General features: G+C 31.7%; 3 protein-coding genes across 7 annotated transcripts in view; 2 read left to right on the forward strand and 1 right to left on the reverse strand.

Moving 5' to 3' along the window:
* The first annotated feature begins 8,728 nt into the window (after positions 1-8,728).
* LOC116013717 (GRIP and coiled-coil domain-containing protein 2) lies at positions 8,729-11,549 on the forward strand. Of its 4 annotated transcripts, none has more exons than XM_031253614.1 (4): positions 8,740-8,834; positions 9,585-9,629; positions 9,847-10,711; positions 10,923-11,549. In XM_031253614.1, exons 3-4 carry the CDS (start codon positions 9,852-9,854, stop codon positions 11,095-11,097), a joined length of 1,035 nt encoding a protein of 344 aa, XP_031109474.1. In that variant the 5' UTR covers positions 8,740-8,834; positions 9,585-9,629; positions 9,847-9,851; the 3' UTR covers positions 11,098-11,549. The 4 variants fall into 4 exon arrangements, with proteins under 4 accessions (XP_031109473.1, XP_031109477.1, XP_031109474.1 ...); XM_031253615.1 differs by having other exon boundaries at positions 8,785-8,800; XM_031253613.1 differs by lacking the exon at positions 9,585-9,629 and having other exon boundaries at positions 8,729-8,834.
* A 1,672-nt stretch (positions 11,550-13,221) lies between these two features.
* On the forward strand, positions 13,222-15,560 carry LOC116013862 (transcription initiation factor TFIID subunit 14b-like). Of its 2 annotated transcripts, none has more exons than XM_031253818.1 (6): positions 13,222-13,504; positions 13,935-14,023; positions 14,123-14,344; positions 14,437-14,627; positions 14,702-14,814; positions 15,181-15,560. In XM_031253818.1, exons 1-6 carry the CDS (start codon positions 13,382-13,384, stop codon positions 15,289-15,291), a joined length of 849 nt encoding a protein of 282 aa, XP_031109678.1. In that variant the 5' UTR covers positions 13,222-13,381; the 3' UTR covers positions 15,292-15,560. The 2 variants fall into 2 exon arrangements, with proteins under 2 accessions (XP_031109678.1, XP_031109679.1); XM_031253819.1 differs by having other exon boundaries at positions 13,231-13,504; positions 14,705-14,814.
* Positions 15,561-15,847: 287 nt separating this feature from the next.
* LOC116012308 (small nuclear ribonucleoprotein SmD3b-like) overlaps positions 15,848-17,316 on the reverse strand; it is a 3,270-nt gene continuing 1,801 nt past the window's right edge. The window contains exons 2-5 of the mRNA XM_031251824.1: positions 16,728-16,780; positions 16,589-16,655; positions 16,456-16,512; positions 15,848-16,210 (exon numbers count right to left, since the gene is read on the reverse strand). Coding sequence (XP_031107684.1) covers positions 16,148-16,210; positions 16,456-16,512; positions 16,589-16,655; positions 16,728-16,780 — 240 coding nt within the window. The 3' untranslated portion in view covers positions 15,848-16,147. The remainder of the gene's footprint in view (positions 16,211-16,455; positions 16,513-16,588; positions 16,656-16,727; positions 16,781-17,316) is intronic.

Raw genomic sequence — 17,316 nt, forward strand, 5'->3', positions numbered from 1 at the left:
ATGTGTCCTCTCTCTCTCTCTCTCTCAAATTCTCATCAAAATTCCAGGACTGCATGCTTACCTCAGAAGCAGTTCTCCATAGAGTTACAATTTTCCAAACACTTAAAGAGTACACTCCCTTTTCTTTCGGGTAATCATAATTGGTTTTGCTTGATGTTATGTTTCCCTTCCCATCCTATTCCATATCTCCAAAGATTTCCCAGCATCATCATAATCCCAAGATCTTCACTACCCCCCCCCCCTACTATTAAGCTACTACAAGTCACATTTTCTTTTTGTGCTTTCTTGCTCATTAATACCTAGAAAGAGACTACCAAACCATATTGAGAAAGGTACAACACCCTCTGCCTAAAAACTTGTTTTGCTGTTTATACATGTTAATAAATTTGTGGGTTTCAACTATGAAGAAACAGTATTTCAAATACTCAAATATGGATAGATAACAATTTTAAAATTATATATGTAACAAACATTCTCGCTATAAGTAATTTTTTCATATATTATAATATTATATGTTTTCAATAAGATGATATTAACTCGATCAGTTGAATAAATTGGAAGGTCTTGGTGTGTGAAAATTTGATGGTGCGTGAAGGAAACAAACTTTCCAAGAATAGATATTACCAAGTAGTACATGGCATGGGGCACTTTGGTGAAAAAATGGTTGCTTTCATGTACTTGTTATAGGCTCACTTTCTTCAGTTCTATTTGAGTACTATACTCTATAGCTTGTAGTGCAGTACTAGAGTTCTAGGTAGGTGAACTATAATTTAATGGACTTATAAAATATTATTAATTACTGTATTATTGTTAGGGTTTTGCTTATGTTGTAAGCTCTCTTCTCCAACTATATATAAGAGAATAGGAAAACTCAAAAGTGAACTTGCTTGTATGTGCGTATCAATATTTATAATTCTTATATTCCGTATCATTCTATAGTGAAAGGTGAACACTTTAAATTTATATCAGGTATAAAGTCAACATTGCCCCACGCTTTTTGACTTTAAATTTATATTAAAGAAATAGTGCTAATTAGTACAGTTACATTTCTCTAAGAAAATATTCGATGCACCGTTAAGGCATTAAATATAAGTGCTATTGCTTCGTTAAAAAGAAATAAGGTTAACATTGACCAAACTCCTTTTTGCAAATAGTAAGAATCCCAAACATTATTATAATTATTTAATTAAAAATAAAACCTTTTTTAAAATAAAATAAAAAAAAAACTTATTTAATCTTTAAAAAAAAAGTAAAAAAAAACTACTAACCCTACTTATATATATTCATATGCCGCCATTACCTCTTCTGTCAAACAAAATCACCTGCCTTCTATGAAAAAGACTTTGAATCATTCAATTCATATATACTAAATTTCTTCAAAATATTAATTACAAGCATTTTTTTTTTTTTTTTTGGTTGTGAAATACAAGTTTCATCATCCATATGAGTAACCTCAACCCCAAGGAAGTATCACATAAAACCCATATTTATCTTTTCAAATTTGTTAATTGATGCTTCACTAAATCATGAGATTAATGTCAATTTAGTTACGTTCTAGCGAGAATATCATCGTCCATATGAAGTATGCTTATAAGAACATCTTACAAAGTTGGCTTCAATCAATAAAATAAGAATCAAGCTAAGTATATGTTATAAATTCTTGGTTCTCGTTTTATTAAGCCATATAAAATTTACTAAGCAGATTTTTTAATTTTAACATACATCTAACCATATTCATTACAATTTCATTATCCTTCTAGCTACTCCGTTTTGTTGTGAAGTGTATTGTGCCATATCATTATCAATTCTTAAAATTTTAATTTCAAAACAAGTCTACTTTTCTACAAGTTTGAAAGCATGCATCAATATTTTGTACGGTGCAGTATATGTTTTCCCTGTGAAAATCAACAAACAATATGTAATCACCCATAGAGAAAAGATGCCACAGGGACCTTCAACTAATATATCTGTTATTGCTGGATGGTATATTGTTCTTTTCAGCAGAAAAAAAAAATCATAACCAGAAGACATTTAACTTTTCTTTTCATTAATTTTCTTTTCTTTTTTTCTTTTTTGAAAATATCACCACAATATATTAACTGAAATAATGTTGGATACAAGAAGTAATAGAAGATAGCCAACTAGAAAGACCAGCATAAAAATACATTGCCCTAGTTAGAGTATGGGCTAATAAAATCGTTGATCGACGAATCAATCAAAAGGTCACCATATCAAAGTGTCTTGCAAAAGAACGACATCCTTCCAAAATACAACCAGTATATGACATTTAACTTTTCTTAGTTTGTAATGCATCACATCTAGAATCATATATATCACACAATTAAGTGAAAATTATGAAAATTGAATTGACTCAATATTTGAACATAATTCAATAAACTGTGCAGTAGTCGTTGCACAAAAAATCAACAAAGAGAATATGGTTAACTACTATATATAATGATTTGGAAAATTAATCATTGGGTGTTATGTTTAAATTACGTACACAATTAAAGGAACCAACAGTACGTACGTATATATCTTACTCGTATCAAATTTTATTTTATCGTCTAACGTGACGTTATTTAGTGAGGATAGTAAATCAATAAAAACGAACCATAGTAGTAAATGTGGATAATATAAATTTGATACAAATACATCATAAAGCAAACCTAAGAACTATTTGACAATGCAGCAAAGTACTATACACTCTACTTTCAACTCACAATATTACAATCAATTACTTAACTTCTACTGCATGCATTATTCAAATCTTTAATTTCTTGAATCCACAAAATTATAAGCTCTACATCGCCGCTACCTTCTACAAGCATCCCGACAAACTTCGCAGTCAGACATTTAACATTAAACAACCTTTATATACTTCACCTGCAAATATATGTATCTGTTGGACGGAGCACGGAAGAGGCCAAGTCTAGCACCTGATAATTAAAGAATTATTTGGCAGAGGCTAATAAAGGGTTTAAAAAGTAAAGTCCAACATTTCGAAAATGTGGTGGCAGTTTATAAGGAAATAAAATTGTGCATTCGTGATAGAATTGTAGAGAGAAAGAAATGCTAACCTAAGATGATTGGAAGTTCACCGAAACTTGTTGTCCTTCGAAGGTCGAGACTGGTCAGTCGTGGCCGATTGGGTCAACTCGGAGTACATGGCCGGCCGATTCATTTCATTGGTGAAATACGTATTGGACAAGATAATTAGAATTTGGCAAAAATTTGTGTGAGATCATCTCACGAACGCTTATCCGTGAAACGGGTCGAATCGTAGATAACTAGGTGTGTAAGTATCACAATTTTAGCTATAAGTATTACAATATTTAACATTAGTAACAATAAATTTTATCCTAAATAATATCACAATTTCACATATATTATAATATCTATCATAAGTAACGATTTATTTTTAATTCAAATTGATACTAATTAAATTTTATACCGTACCATAAGTACTACAATTTCTTTCATAAGTAACATTTCACATATAAGTATTACAATATTTATACTAGAATTACACCTTGTAAGTATCACAATCTATACTATATATAAAAACAATATCCTCCTCCAAAACTTTCCCGCCCAAACATAGGGGTATTTTAGTAATATGGTAATTATTATTATTATTATTATTATTATAGAATAATATTAATTATTGGTTGTAATTCATTATTAGTAATTATGGTAATGGTAATTAGTAATTATGGTAATTATTATGATAGAATTTATTATTATTATATGATAGAATAGAATATAATGATAGAATTTATTATAATAATATGGTAATGGTAATTATTATGATAGAATTTATTATTATTATGATAGAATAATAATAATAATAATAGTAATAATAATAATAATCTATATCTATATCTATACTATATATAAAAATAATATCCTCTTCCCAAATTTTTCCGCCCAAACTTAGTGGCATTATATATATATATATATATATATATATATATATATATATATATATATTCTTTCGGCAGTCAACATAAGAATCCTATTATACACAAACTTAGTGGCATTTTAGTAAAATCCTAATTTCTTTCCATTTCTTTTTATTGGGTGATTATGAAGACAAGCAATCACTCATTCTATATAAATACATACAATATAGATTACTCCATGATTTCCTCCCTTCTCTTGCAAATACACAGCCGTTACTCACCATTTTTCTTTCCCTCTCATTGGCTAAAAACGAGTATAATAGGGAACTGCATCATTCTGTACCTATTTATTCACTCCATTTTCCAGCCTCTCACAATGAACTCCTCACCTCTCTCTCAATCGGTTTCTACTTTCTACGCACGCTCTTCTCTATTGCTTCAAAAGTAAGCTTACCTTTCATTTTTAATTAGATACAATACCTAATTGCTTTACCCGTACTTTTTTTTTTTTAATGTCTGTATATAATCTTTCATTGTCTGATCTATTAATTTATTTTTCATAGTTAATAGATATTATATTCCTTCAATTATATACGATACTTATATAATTAGATATTATATTCCTTCAATTATATACGATACTTATATAATAGTTTACTGCTAAGATTTGATCTCTGATTAGCAGTTAATCCCTATCACTATGTTAGGAACACTCTCTGATTAGCAGTTAATCCCTATCACTATGTTAGGAACACAGTGGAACGCACTATTGGTATTGTAATTTTTCTTGGATAATGATGAGGATAAATAAAGAAATGATGATAAGATTTGGTATTATACTGATATAGATGATGAAATTGGCGATAATAATGATTTTGAAGGAAATTAGAATAATGAGAAGGTAAAGATTAAGGTTATGGATGTTATTGATGGTTTGATGATGATTCGACCATGCTGCTAATAATAATAATATTAATTAGTAGTAATTATATTAAGGGTTGACTAATTTACAGGTTCATTATCAAAGTGTCTATGGTGCTACTAAGTATTGATAAAAGTTTAATTTTAGGCTTTTGAGGTAAGATTTCATGTTCACTAAAATTACATATTTTGCCCCAAGATTTCATGTTCAGTAACTAATATTATGAGTGTTATGTGGTGGTTTTTTTTTGGGTTTATTGGAACTATTGTTGGCATTGAAGATCGTGATCTCCACAAGTGACCGGAATCAAAATGGAGATGTCTAAAGGTAAAACCCTTGTGTTTGAAAGGGATGGGTTTGGTGATACATTTTTATTTGTGATGCCTAAAGTGATATGTATTGCTATCTTTAGGTGCAGTGGGATGAAACTTCAATGATTCCAAGGCCTGATCGGGTTTCACCTTTGAAAATAGAGCCAACTCTTTCTCCTTCTGCACTAAATTCACTAATTTGTGCCAAGTTTTTCCCCCAAAATTTAGAGGCATTTATTATAAATTAATTTCTCTTAAATAATCATACTTTACTATGTGTTTATGTTTATTGATTATAATGTTTTTTATAAACAAGAAAATTGCAAACTTTATTTGCAAAATTATGATCAAATAATGATTTTAGTCTCCAATTATCCAGTATATGCATAACAACAACAACAACAACAACAACAACAACAACAACAACAACAACAACAATAATAATAATAATGATGATGATGTTATTACCTTAATTACTTTACTTTCTAAATTTTTGTAATGTCAACTATTTAGACAAAAATATTATTTAGAATTAATTAATTTTATACACACACAAACGCGCGCGCGCGCGCACACACACACACACATATATTGCACCATTATTTAGTAGTAGTAATAATCTATACTATCTATACTATATATAAAAACAATATCTTCCTCCAAAATTTTTCGCCCAAACGTAGGGCCATTTTAGTAATATGGTAATTATTATGATAAAATAATATTAATTATAATTGATTATAATTCATTATTAGTAATTATGGTAATTATATTATGATAGAAATATTTCACAATAATATTTTACATTATCAATTAAAAATGGAACGGAAATTAGGTAAATTAGAAAAGGAAATGAATATTAATAATTGATTGAAAATTAAAAATAGAAAAGAGTACAGAAATTATGTCAATTGGAAAAGAAAATGAATATTAATAATTGACTTGAAATTAAAAAATATCCATAATTAATTAAAACGGAAAATTAAATGGTCAAATCATTGCATTTTAATTTTTCACAATAATATTACACAGTAGAATAAATCAAATCACAATTAAATCGTAAATCTTTCACACATTTAAACAATGGAACATAAATTAAAAATGAAACGGAAATATTTCTATAATAATATTCTATATCATCAATAGTAAAAGTAAATTAAAAATGGAAAGGAAATATTTCAATAATAATAGTATACGTCATCAATAGTAAAGGCATATTTTAAATTTTAAGCAATAGTAAAGGTAAATTAAAAATAGAATGAAAATATTTCAATAATAATATTCTACATCATTAATTAAAAATAGAACAGAAATTAGGTAAAAATACCAGTGGATCTATTATTCTAATTGACTAATTAACTAAAAATAAAAAAAAATCGACTAAAAATGAATCTGATATTACTAATTGACTGAATATATAAAAGTAAATGAATATTAATAATTGACTGTAAATAAAAAAAATATCCATAATTAACTAAAATGAAAAAGGAAATGGTCATATCATTGCAATTTAATTAAAAAAGGAAAACATTCTACATCATCATTAATAATGGCATATTTTAAACAATATTAAAGATAAATTAAAAAAGGAACGGAAATTAAAAATGAAACGGAAATATTTCAATAATAATATTCTACATCATCAATTAAAAATAGAACGAAAATTAGGTAAATATTACTACGTAATTCTTTTCATTTTTCCTAGATAAGGTTGCCTAATATTAATTTACACATAACAATCGGCACTAATAATTAAAAAAAAAAAACAGAAAAACTGCCGGAGACGTCTGTCTTTTTTTAAATTTTTTTTTATTATTATATTATTATTATTATTTAATTATTTTAATTAAAATTATTTAAAAAGTTTATTTTAAAATTACTAACCACCATGTCATCACAATTGTAGGTAAACAGGTCAATTTGGACTTTTTTTTTAAAACATGTCAATTTGTACTTGCATGAGTTTATATAGTTCAGGAATCCAATTGCATTCTTTTTGAGTTCGATGGCCTAATTGCAGTTTTGTGTGTAGTTCAGTGGCTTATTTGACCCTTATTCCGAGAAAAATGATATTACTAATTGATTTAAAATATAAAAAGATCATAATCTATATTCTATACTATATATAAAAGTAAAATCCTCCTATTTCATTCCCCGCCTAAACTTTTGTAGTCAATTAATTAAATATTTTATTGGTCAAATAATTAATAAAGCTTATTTGTAAAGAAAATGTAAAATAGAAATTAACTAATATCTATTAATTGATAATATGTATACTCACGTATCAACACTATTAATAAAAGTAAAATCATTTATCGGGAAAAGAAAAGGATATTACGAATTGACTGAAAATTATTTAAAAACTTTAATAATTAATTATACTTTCCTTTTGACAACTCTAAGTTATTTAAACTTTAAAAAAATTAATTGAACATGGGTTGTTAGATTTTTATAATAATCAAAATTAATTCATTCAAATATGGAGGAGGAAGATAAAACTAAATGCAATATGGGGAAAATGAATATACTTAAAGTATAAAAGTATAACTACACATATATTAGTGTAATTGACTAATAATAAATGCCTAATAATTATTATGATAATTAAGTTAAGCATTGGTCGTTGAATTTTATTTTTATAATAATTACAATTAATTTGTTTCTCATTTTCTCATATTTATTTTAGTAATAATATAATTATATAAGTCATATTACTTATAGATCTTTTTAAGATAATTTTAGACAAACAAGTCATATATTATTCAATTAATTGAGTAATATTTTTGTACTAATCTTATAATCAAATAAATGTACACGTTCAATATTAGAATTTTTTATAATTTCATCTTTATTTTTATTATCTCAATATATAATAAAAAAATTTATCCACGTCCGGGTAATTGGACAATTATTTGTTATAATTCAAAGGAAAACATCAGAAAACATAATCGATCCAATCAATTTCATCAATTGCGCTATATAATATTCGATGTTATAATATATATAATTGTATATTGATCCAAATATTCTTTAAATATTATAACAAATCCATTCCGTGCAACGCACGGGCGAAAATACTAGTTTCAGTTATAAGTATTTCTATATTAGTATTAGTAACAATCATTTTTACCCTAAATAGTAATTTCACATATAAATATTACAATATTTATTATAAATAACAATTTATTTATTTCAAATTAGTATTAAATGTTATGTAATAAATATTATGATTTCTATCGTAAATAACAAACAACAATCATATATTCGAATCGATTAAGGTGATACAGTCTCATACAAGTGTGACTCTTAGAATTTAACAAACCAAGTTAGTCAGACGGTTGATTGGATAACCATATGATTATAAGTTTGACTATTCGCGGGTGTAGTGTATATTAATCTTCTTAATTTGAACTCATAAGCTAAATTGTTTTACCACATTGTGGTCCTTTTGCCTATCCCTTTTCAATCCAAAAAAAATTATTCTAGAAATTAAATGTGGGTCAAAACAGAAATAATGAAAAGTAATGGGGTGGTAAGTATATTTTCTTAAAGAATCTGACTTTACCAAATGCCAATGTTTTTCCATTGCAATCATCTCTGTGTTCTGTGTTGGAGCTGCATTATCGTCGTCGTTTTCAGAGGCCCTCTCCACTTCTTCGTCGGTGCGCTTCCATTTTTTTCTTCCCAAATCGCAAGGTGTCATCTTTCTCTCTCTTTATGTTTTCTTTTCACAAAAAACTGTTCTTTAGCTGCTGATATTACGATGCTTTACAATTTTGCTTTATTTCAACAACAATTTTTTCAAATAAAATTAAAATTCCTGTTTGTGTTTAATTTCTCATAATTGGGATTCAATCGTTGCATAATTTAGATTCATCAGTGCTTGTGGAAATTGAATAATTTCGGACCTCCTAAAGCTCTGGTAGGGGGGGGGGGGGGGGTTNNNGGGGGGGGGGGGGGGGGGGGGGGGGGGGGGGGGGGGGGGGGGGGGGGGGGGGGGGGGGGGGGGGGGGGGGGGGGGGGGGGGGGGGGGGGGGGGGGGGGGGGGGGGGGGGGGGGGGGGGGGGGGGGGGGGGGGGGGGGGGGGGGGGTTTAATAAAGTTATGAGTTTGCCTGGTTCATCAGTGCTTGGTGTAAATTCAACTATTTTATTGATCAAATGTGTTTATAAGCCTATGGTTTTCAGATAAAAGGAGAATCGCATTGTCACTAAAATGGTTGAATCATAAAAGTCCTGTTCAGGTTCCATGTTGCCTCATAAAGTCACAATATCAGATGTAGAAATGAAAATTTTTGAATTGGACTTCAAACCAATGTTAATATCAGCATCTACCTATCTCGGGAAGAGCATTTTTTTTTTCTTCTAACTATAGCTTTTAGATAGTCGTTCAAAAATGTATGATATCATAGCATTAGTGTCGTTTAATGCTTTCAAATGATTTGCAGCACTGTTTCTCATGTAGTTACAAGACATTATAGAGTTACCATAAGGTAATGATGCCACCATATTTTGATTGTTATTGTAGTTATTATACCTACTACCTTGTACCTCAAACTTCAAGGATAACGTTTTTGTGGTTGATTTTGGAAAAATTCACAACATGCTACAATTCCGATTCAATTGGTTCTTTTGGTACTTGTTGGTGCTTTTTTAATGTTCCTCGTTGCTTTTCTAACTTTACCAAGCTGCCATTTTTGACTTAATAAGGTGTTATGGCCGGAGAGGACAATATTGAATTATCAGTTTCAAATTCTCACATGACACCAACACATGTTGATTTGAAGCAAGAGATGGAACCGAGCCAGTGTAAAGTGGATGCTTTGGAAGCAAAACTTTTAGAGGTAAAATCTTGCATACAGCATTCTGAATTAGAAGCGAAGAAGGAGTTGGGCGTACTTTGGCGGAGGGTCAGAACTGCTGCATCATTGATGACATACCTGAAAACAAAAGCTAGGGTCATGGGTGTTCCTCATTTGGCCAATATGACATGTGGCATCAAACAACTAGATGGAGTGGGGCTAGTTGACAGAAATGGTGTTCCGTTGTCTGGTTGGTCAAAGGATGTAGATCTCTCTTCTTTTGATGATCTAGATGAGGAAATGTGGATTAAGCTTTCTAGTAATCAAGGTTCTCTTGATGAACAAGATGGAGCCTATATTAGTGAGTTGTTGCGAAGTGTACAGATGGTTACGGATGTTATGGAGAATCTCGTTAAGAGGGTTTTAATGGCTGAATCAGAAACTGCTGTCGAGAAGGTGAAGGTGACGATAGGAGAGGAAGAGATTCGAAAGAAGGCAGTCCAAATCGAAAACATGTCTGTAAAATTAGAAGAGATGGAAAGGTTTGCACTGGGCACGAATTGTATCATAAACGAGATGCGCCAGAGAGTTGAGGATCTAGTTGAAGAAACTTCTAGACAGAGAGAAAGAGCCGCAGAAAATGATCAGGAGCTTTGTCGCGTCAAGCAAGACTTTGAATCTCTGAAATCCTACGTTAGTAGTCTCATTAGCGTGAGAGAAACACTCCTTTCATCTGAAAAGCAGTTCCAGACAATTGAAAGGCTCTTTGAACGGTCAGTCATACTTCTCTGTCTTAACCAAACTACGTGTAGTTGATTCTGGTACCAAAAGCACTACACCGATGAACTGTTCCTTTCCACGTAGTCATATTTTAGCAACACGTGTATTTCTATTGTTTCTGCACAACACATCACTTATAAGGATCTAGAAAACGAGTCTTGTTGATTGATCGAGCTGTGATTTGTTTTGTTGGACGTGAACCAGGCTGGTCGCGAAAACAACTCAGTTGGAGAGCGAGAAGGCACAGAAAGAGGCTGAAGTCCAGAAACTCATGGAAGAGAACGTGAAATTGACTGCATTACTGGACAAGAAAGAGGCCCAACTCCTGGCCATGAATCAGCAATGCAAGCTCATGGCACTCAGTTCTTTAAATATCTAGTCTCCCACACTTACACAGTGATTTGAGCCCCCGTAATTATCACATTCAACCCACCTGTTGGCCTTCCAGCAGATTTAGGTGAGTGGAGCTGTTGAATTCTGTAAAGGTTCCTTCTTTTTTCTCTTGGTTTTAATGGGTGAAACCCAAATGTGTAGTCGTTTTATGTTGGCTGATTGGGCAATTTGCCAAAGGAAAACACCTTTAGATCTGATACAGAACTTTGTTGCATCCTGTTTGATGCCTGCCTGTGTGTGACAATGTTCAACAAAAAGCGGCTTTTCGCCTTGTAGTTCAGTGGTATAATTGTACGAGTGTGAGAATCTTTATAAGAGGTCTCGTGCTCAATGCTTCTTTCGCCCTATTGGGCTTTTCGCCTTGTAGTTCAGTTGTATAATTGTACGATTGTGAGAATACTTATAAGCTATTGAAGCACAAAGAGTCAAATATCTCGAGAACAACTTAACCTATTGAAGCACAAAAAGTCAATATCACGAGAACAACTTAGTGTCACTGGACCACAATGTCCTTGACATTTTATTTATTTATTAATATTATTATGAAATATATGTATACACTTATATGTCATTTTACATGTTAATTGTTAACCTAAACTTTTTTTAGAATCCACTTGTCAAACCTGCTAATACAATCCGCTACCCACTAACCACTAACATAATTTGTTAACCGTTGATTGCCAAACAAGGCAATATAATTCGAGGACTTATTTGACCCAAATACTACTTGGACTCCAAAAATTTACTTATTTACTTTCAATTTGAATACTACTAACTCTATTACAATGCAATATCTGTTCATAACTAGTCAATATTGACTCCAATTAGGCTCGAACCCACCACTTCCCGTATAAAGGGAAAGATTTGATGCCACTGGACCACAAGGTCCTTGGCAACTTTCAACTTTTACTCTCACTAAGTGTTTAAATTTTATTGGAGAAAATAAAAAAAAATTGATAAAAATCATGACCTCCCTTGTATTAAGCAACCAAAGCCAATTGTTATACCATGCACTAGGATTCATATTGCATTGTGAACCTTGATCTAAAAATTATATGTCTACATTTAGCACACATTTTGTACCTACAATTAACAATTTATGTACCGATAAACAAATTGAAAGCACATAAAATGGTAATTGCATGCACATAACATGATAACTATAGACATATACATTATTAACTATAGGTAGAGAATTTGTTAATTGCAAATGCATAAGATGTTAATTAACATGTTATGTGTCTAGAATTAGCATATTTGTACCTACAATTAGCGATTTATGTGTCTATAATTATCATATTATGTATTTGTAATTACCATGCGATGTGCCTTTAATTTGTTTACAGAGTTAATTCCATTTTTGGTCCTAGATTTATAGGTGACAATCCACTTTTAGTCTCTTTTTATTAAAACATCCTCATTTGGTCCTAGTATTATTGCGGCATGACCATTTTTAGTCCTCCATCAACAAAATCGTCAAAATATTGTTAAATACAAATGCATTTCAATCTTTTTTATACAAAGTATATTGAACCGTTATATTTTTTATGTTTATTTTTTTGAAAACATCCATAATTGAAAACCGAAACATCATTGAACTTAACGATATTTAAACTGTTTTGTTGATAAAAGACAAAAAATGGTCATGTCACAATAATACTAGGACCAAAATTAGATGTTCTAATAAAAAAGGACTTAAAGTGGACTGCCACCTATAAATCTAAGACAAAAAATGGAAATAACTCTTTGTTTACAGGTACATAAACAATTAACTACTGGTATAGAATGTGTTAACTGTAGTCTGTAAGTACAGAATTTAAAAATTATTTTTGGAACATGGTCTACAATATAAGGTAACCATTCATGATATAATTTGTCAATCACAGCATTCCACATCATAAGTAATAGAAAAATAAAAATATAGAATGAGAGTATATGTAGAATTAATTTTTTATAATTACTTGAAGAATAAGAAAGTGGCCCTTAAGTTAGAATCAATATCTAATAAGAAAGTGGCCCTAAAAGAAGTGGCACAATCGTATCCAATCAGAAGCGCCTATTGCATGCAAGCGATTGGACGTTACACCTACTCTTAAACCCATGCAATTCACTAATTTCAATTTCAACTTCACTCGATAAATTCTCCGTATTTCTTCTACTTTACCAAACCCCTCTTGCAATTTCCCAAAACCCTAACTCCAATTTCTTCAATTTTTCCCACCCTAATTTTCAATCCACATATATTTTTTAGCCATATTTTGGGCCTGAAAATGCCTCTCACATCACTTGTCGGACCTCACAGTGGCACTGCCACTTACCTGGATGCAAATGCGTCGGCTTCAGAGCCCCAGCTTATCCAGATTGCTAAGCCTTCTGCAGATACTCATATGGGGGTACTTACAGCTCATAATCCCTCCTCATTTCGTCTATTTACTTAAATATATAGCCCCAAATTGCATAATTTTGGTATTATTTAAATTTGGGTTTTGTATGCTTTGACATGGGTAGTTATTCTTGGGGGTAAAGCTTTGAGCTTTTATTATTTCTTGAGTCGAAGTTATAGGGAAGTAGGAGTAACTTCTTACTAGGCTGTAAGAGTTAATTCCTCTTTGGTTGTATAGTGGTAATTTGGAATCATGACTGTGACTTTTTATTTAGATGCATTTGGTACTCTGTTTAGGTTTATAGGTTTTGAATGCTCAAATTATGTACTGGAATTGAAGTTCACTTTGTTTGACATACAGTTCCAATTTCATATTCTTACATGTAGTACTTGGTATAGAGAAAATGTAAATGACTATTTATTTCATTTGTTTTGCATAGAAATCAGAGAAGAGACTCAAAGATGCTGAGATCTATGTCCCAATAGTGTATGGAACGATAGCATTTTGGCTTGGCAGGAAGGCCACCGAGTAAGTGAGATCCTAAGTTGAAGAAATGAAGAGTATGTTAAGTGTACCTTTCTTTTCTAAAGGTTTCGGTAATGTTGAATGTTTGTCTTTAATAATCAGAACCCAGTCACATAAGTGGACAGTTTATGTCCGTGGAGCGACAAATGAGGATCTCAGCGTTATTATCAAAAGAGCTGTATTCCAATTGCATCCCAGTTTCAATAACCCTGTGAGAGTGGTGGAGTCTCCACCTTTTGAGGTATCAGAATGTGGTTGGGGTGAATTTGAAATTGGAATCTCACTGTATTTTCACAATGATGTCTCAGAAAAGAAATTGGATTTGTAAGTCATCCATTTTGTCTATGGGCTGTCTTTTTATTCACCAATCTATTTGTATGTTATGATTGTTATCGCTTTGCTGTTTATTTTCTTAGGTATCATCCCTTGAAATTATATTCCGAAAATGAGCCTGGTCCCCTGTCGACAAAGAAACCTGTTGTAATGGAAAATTATGATGAGATTGTATTCCCTGAACCATCTGAGGATTTCCTTTCCCGTGTGAAGGGTCATCCTGCTGCAGTTGTGCCAAGGCTTCCTGCCACTTTTAACTTGCCTCAACGTCGGGGTAAGAGATATTCATGTCCCAATATGTCAGGCTGTCAGCCATACTATTGCCTAAGTATTCTTCTTTTTACCTAGTAGATGCACATGAAATGAAGAGAGGCGATACCAAAAACCATCCACTTAAGCAGTGGTTCATCAATTTCTCAGAAGCAGATGAGCTTCTGAAACTCGCAGGGATTCGTCAACAGGTAACTTTGTTTATTATCCCCTCCCCCACTATGCAATGGTCAAAACTGATGTTTCATATTTGGTCCCTGGTACTATTTGAAATCTGTTCTCACATATTGACATAGAGGCATTAGAACACTGATTATATTCCAATTGAGAGACTTTGTTGATGCAGTTTCTCTTTAGCTAAATAATGTAACGATACTAAACAAAATACATTCAATCATTCTTGGGCCTAATCACATCTGGATCCTCTTTAAATCTTGATCTTTGCTTCGCATCCTTTAAGATTATCCCATTGATTACTATGTGACGATGATGATGGATTGTTACCACCTAGTTGATTAATTATCACTGATTTAATTGATGGATATTTGTTATAATAGGTACAAACTGACATTATTAAGCTAAGGAGACAGTTGAGTATGATGGAAGAGCTGCCTCAGACATTCAAACCGGAATGTGAGAATGTACATGATTTCCCGTGCCCGATGTAGAACTGCAAATATGTTCTTGCTTGTACATAACAACTACATATTGACTAGTTTATATCTGGGGAGTTCATCCTCTGTGTCTAACTTAAATTATTTTTCTTGTAGTACCTCATCTTCTTCCTTATGTTGTTAAGGATTCTGAGGCGGATTCTGTAGTTGTACGAATATTTTTCTTGTAGCAGTGATGTAGGAAGAAATGTAAATCTTATTCAGCTGCAATGATTCCAATGAAGAATGTCACTGTTAGTTCTAATGTGATGATTAATATCCCATTCCCTGTCTCTTAGGCCTCTGAATTTGTATGTGGAACACAATATATGATTTGTTTCATCTAGAGCTCAAATACCCATTTCTTTCTTCTCACCAAACTGGTATCATAGTTTGGCCAGATTACTAAAAAGGGCAAAAAACATTATTAACAAAGAATTCACACTAGAAATCAGCATGCAAAAAAGACTGTTGCATATCATTATCTGGCCCATGATACTGTGTTAGAGACATATAATCCAAAGAGGGCTCATAATTATCAAGCTATATCAAATGTTAAAATAAAAGAAAATAAAATAAATCAGCCCAGGAAAGTTATGGTCAATATAACAAGATAAGCTCTGAAAACATCAATAGTCACCTAGAATGAACTTAGATAGCACAAGAAATTGGCAGAAAGTAAAGTACAAAGACTTATATTAGACAAATCCAATTCGAGAACTTTATATAGCACCCATCTTAGGGATCACCTGCATTTCGGGTGTCTTGTCATCATTCCTAGAACAAAAGTTACTATTGTACATCCAACACTTTCTAGGAGACAAATAAGGAGGCATTCAAGATCAGAGCAATCAAATCCAATCTTAGGTGATCACCTCCTTACAGGTGGCACAACACCTCTGCCGGGTGCAGCTCCACGACCTGCTGCCTGTGCCTGCAAACAAGATATAAAATTGTGAGCCATATCTTGTTCATTAAAAAAGTAGATAACAAGAGTTAGCACAATGTCCAACTATTTGGATATTGTATACTTCTTTGTTTAGTAGCAATATGTTGAGATTCATTCCAACTGTAACAGATGGCTGATCTCATCACAGTTTTATTTTAACACTAATCATTATTCAGACTCAATGCTTACAAAGAACCAGCAATAACAGAATGAAAGAAAGCAGGACTCACTTTGGCTCGCATAGCAATTGCACGCCCCCTTCCAACTCCAAGTGATGTACCTTTACCCTACATCAAGTAAACTCAAACTTTAACAAACTAAATCACAAGACAGGTAAATGATTTAGGTTAACCAGTAAAGTACCTTGATTTTAGCTTCTAGGCGCTTAAACATAGGAGCATTCTTAAGCATATCAGGAATAATCATGAACCTGATGAAAAAATGGACTTTAGTTAGTGTCTTTTAAGAGCTTGAAACAATCACAGAAAAGACTGATTATTACCTGACTTTGCTGCCTCGTATAAAAACATGCTCCAGTTGTGAGACCCTTCCATCCTGTGCAGAAAATAGCAACTAATGAGGGTACAACATGGACACAAGGAATTTCATCCCTAAAAGAAAAAGATAAAGAGTAAACCAACAGAGAAGCCCTAGGACCTAGCATGAAAGATGCATCACTGAAAAGGAAATCAACCAAATTTTGCAACTTTACAGAGCTTTCCCATCACCTTACACAAAGAAACCAGTGAAACCCTATATAGCAAGAATTTCAATTTTTGTAGTTCCAATTCCCTGCTTACCTGAGATATTTATTGTCATCATGTTCTTTTTACTTCAAATAGATCAAGTTATTTTGATTCAGAAGAGTAAGGTGGTAGAAATGTTTAACTTAAATTAAGCAATGTCTGCTAAATCTTTGAATAAATAAAACTAAGTAGTAGACTTCCCTTGAAGAGAACAGTGCATTGGAGAAGTTAAATAGAAGTGCAAAATATATCTAGGATTCACATAATAAACCAGCATTCATTTCTTAAAAAAAAAAAAAAAAAAAAAAAAAAAAAAAAAAAAAAAAAAAAAAAAAAAAAAAAAAA

The sequence above is a fragment of the Ipomoea triloba genome, chromosome 3, assembly GCF_003576645.1.
Source record: "Ipomoea triloba cultivar NCNSP0323 chromosome 3, ASM357664v1".
Lineage (NCBI taxonomy): Eukaryota > Viridiplantae > Streptophyta > Magnoliopsida > Solanales > Convolvulaceae > Ipomoea > Ipomoea triloba.

Excerpts from the sequence above, each read along its gene's own strand:
- LOC116013717 (XM_031253613.1), top strand. The coding sequence starts at position 9,852 with ATGGCCGGAGAGGACAATATTGAATTATCAGTTTCAAATTCTCACATG. Across the intron at positions 10,712-10,922 it reads ATTGAAAGGCTCTTTGAACG|GCTGGTCGCGAAAACAACTC; the intron begins GTCAGTCATACT and ends GACGTGAACCAG.
- LOC116013862 (XM_031253818.1), top strand. The coding sequence starts at position 13,382 with ATGCCTCTCACATCACTTGTCGGACCTCACAGTGGCACTGCCACTTAC. Across the intron at positions 14,024-14,122 it reads CTTGGCAGGAAGGCCACCGA|AACCCAGTCACATAAGTGGA; the intron begins GTAAGTGAGATC and ends TTTAATAATCAG. Across the intron at positions 14,345-14,436 it reads TCAGAAAAGAAATTGGATTT|GTATCATCCCTTGAAATTAT; the intron begins GTAAGTCATCCA and ends TTATTTTCTTAG.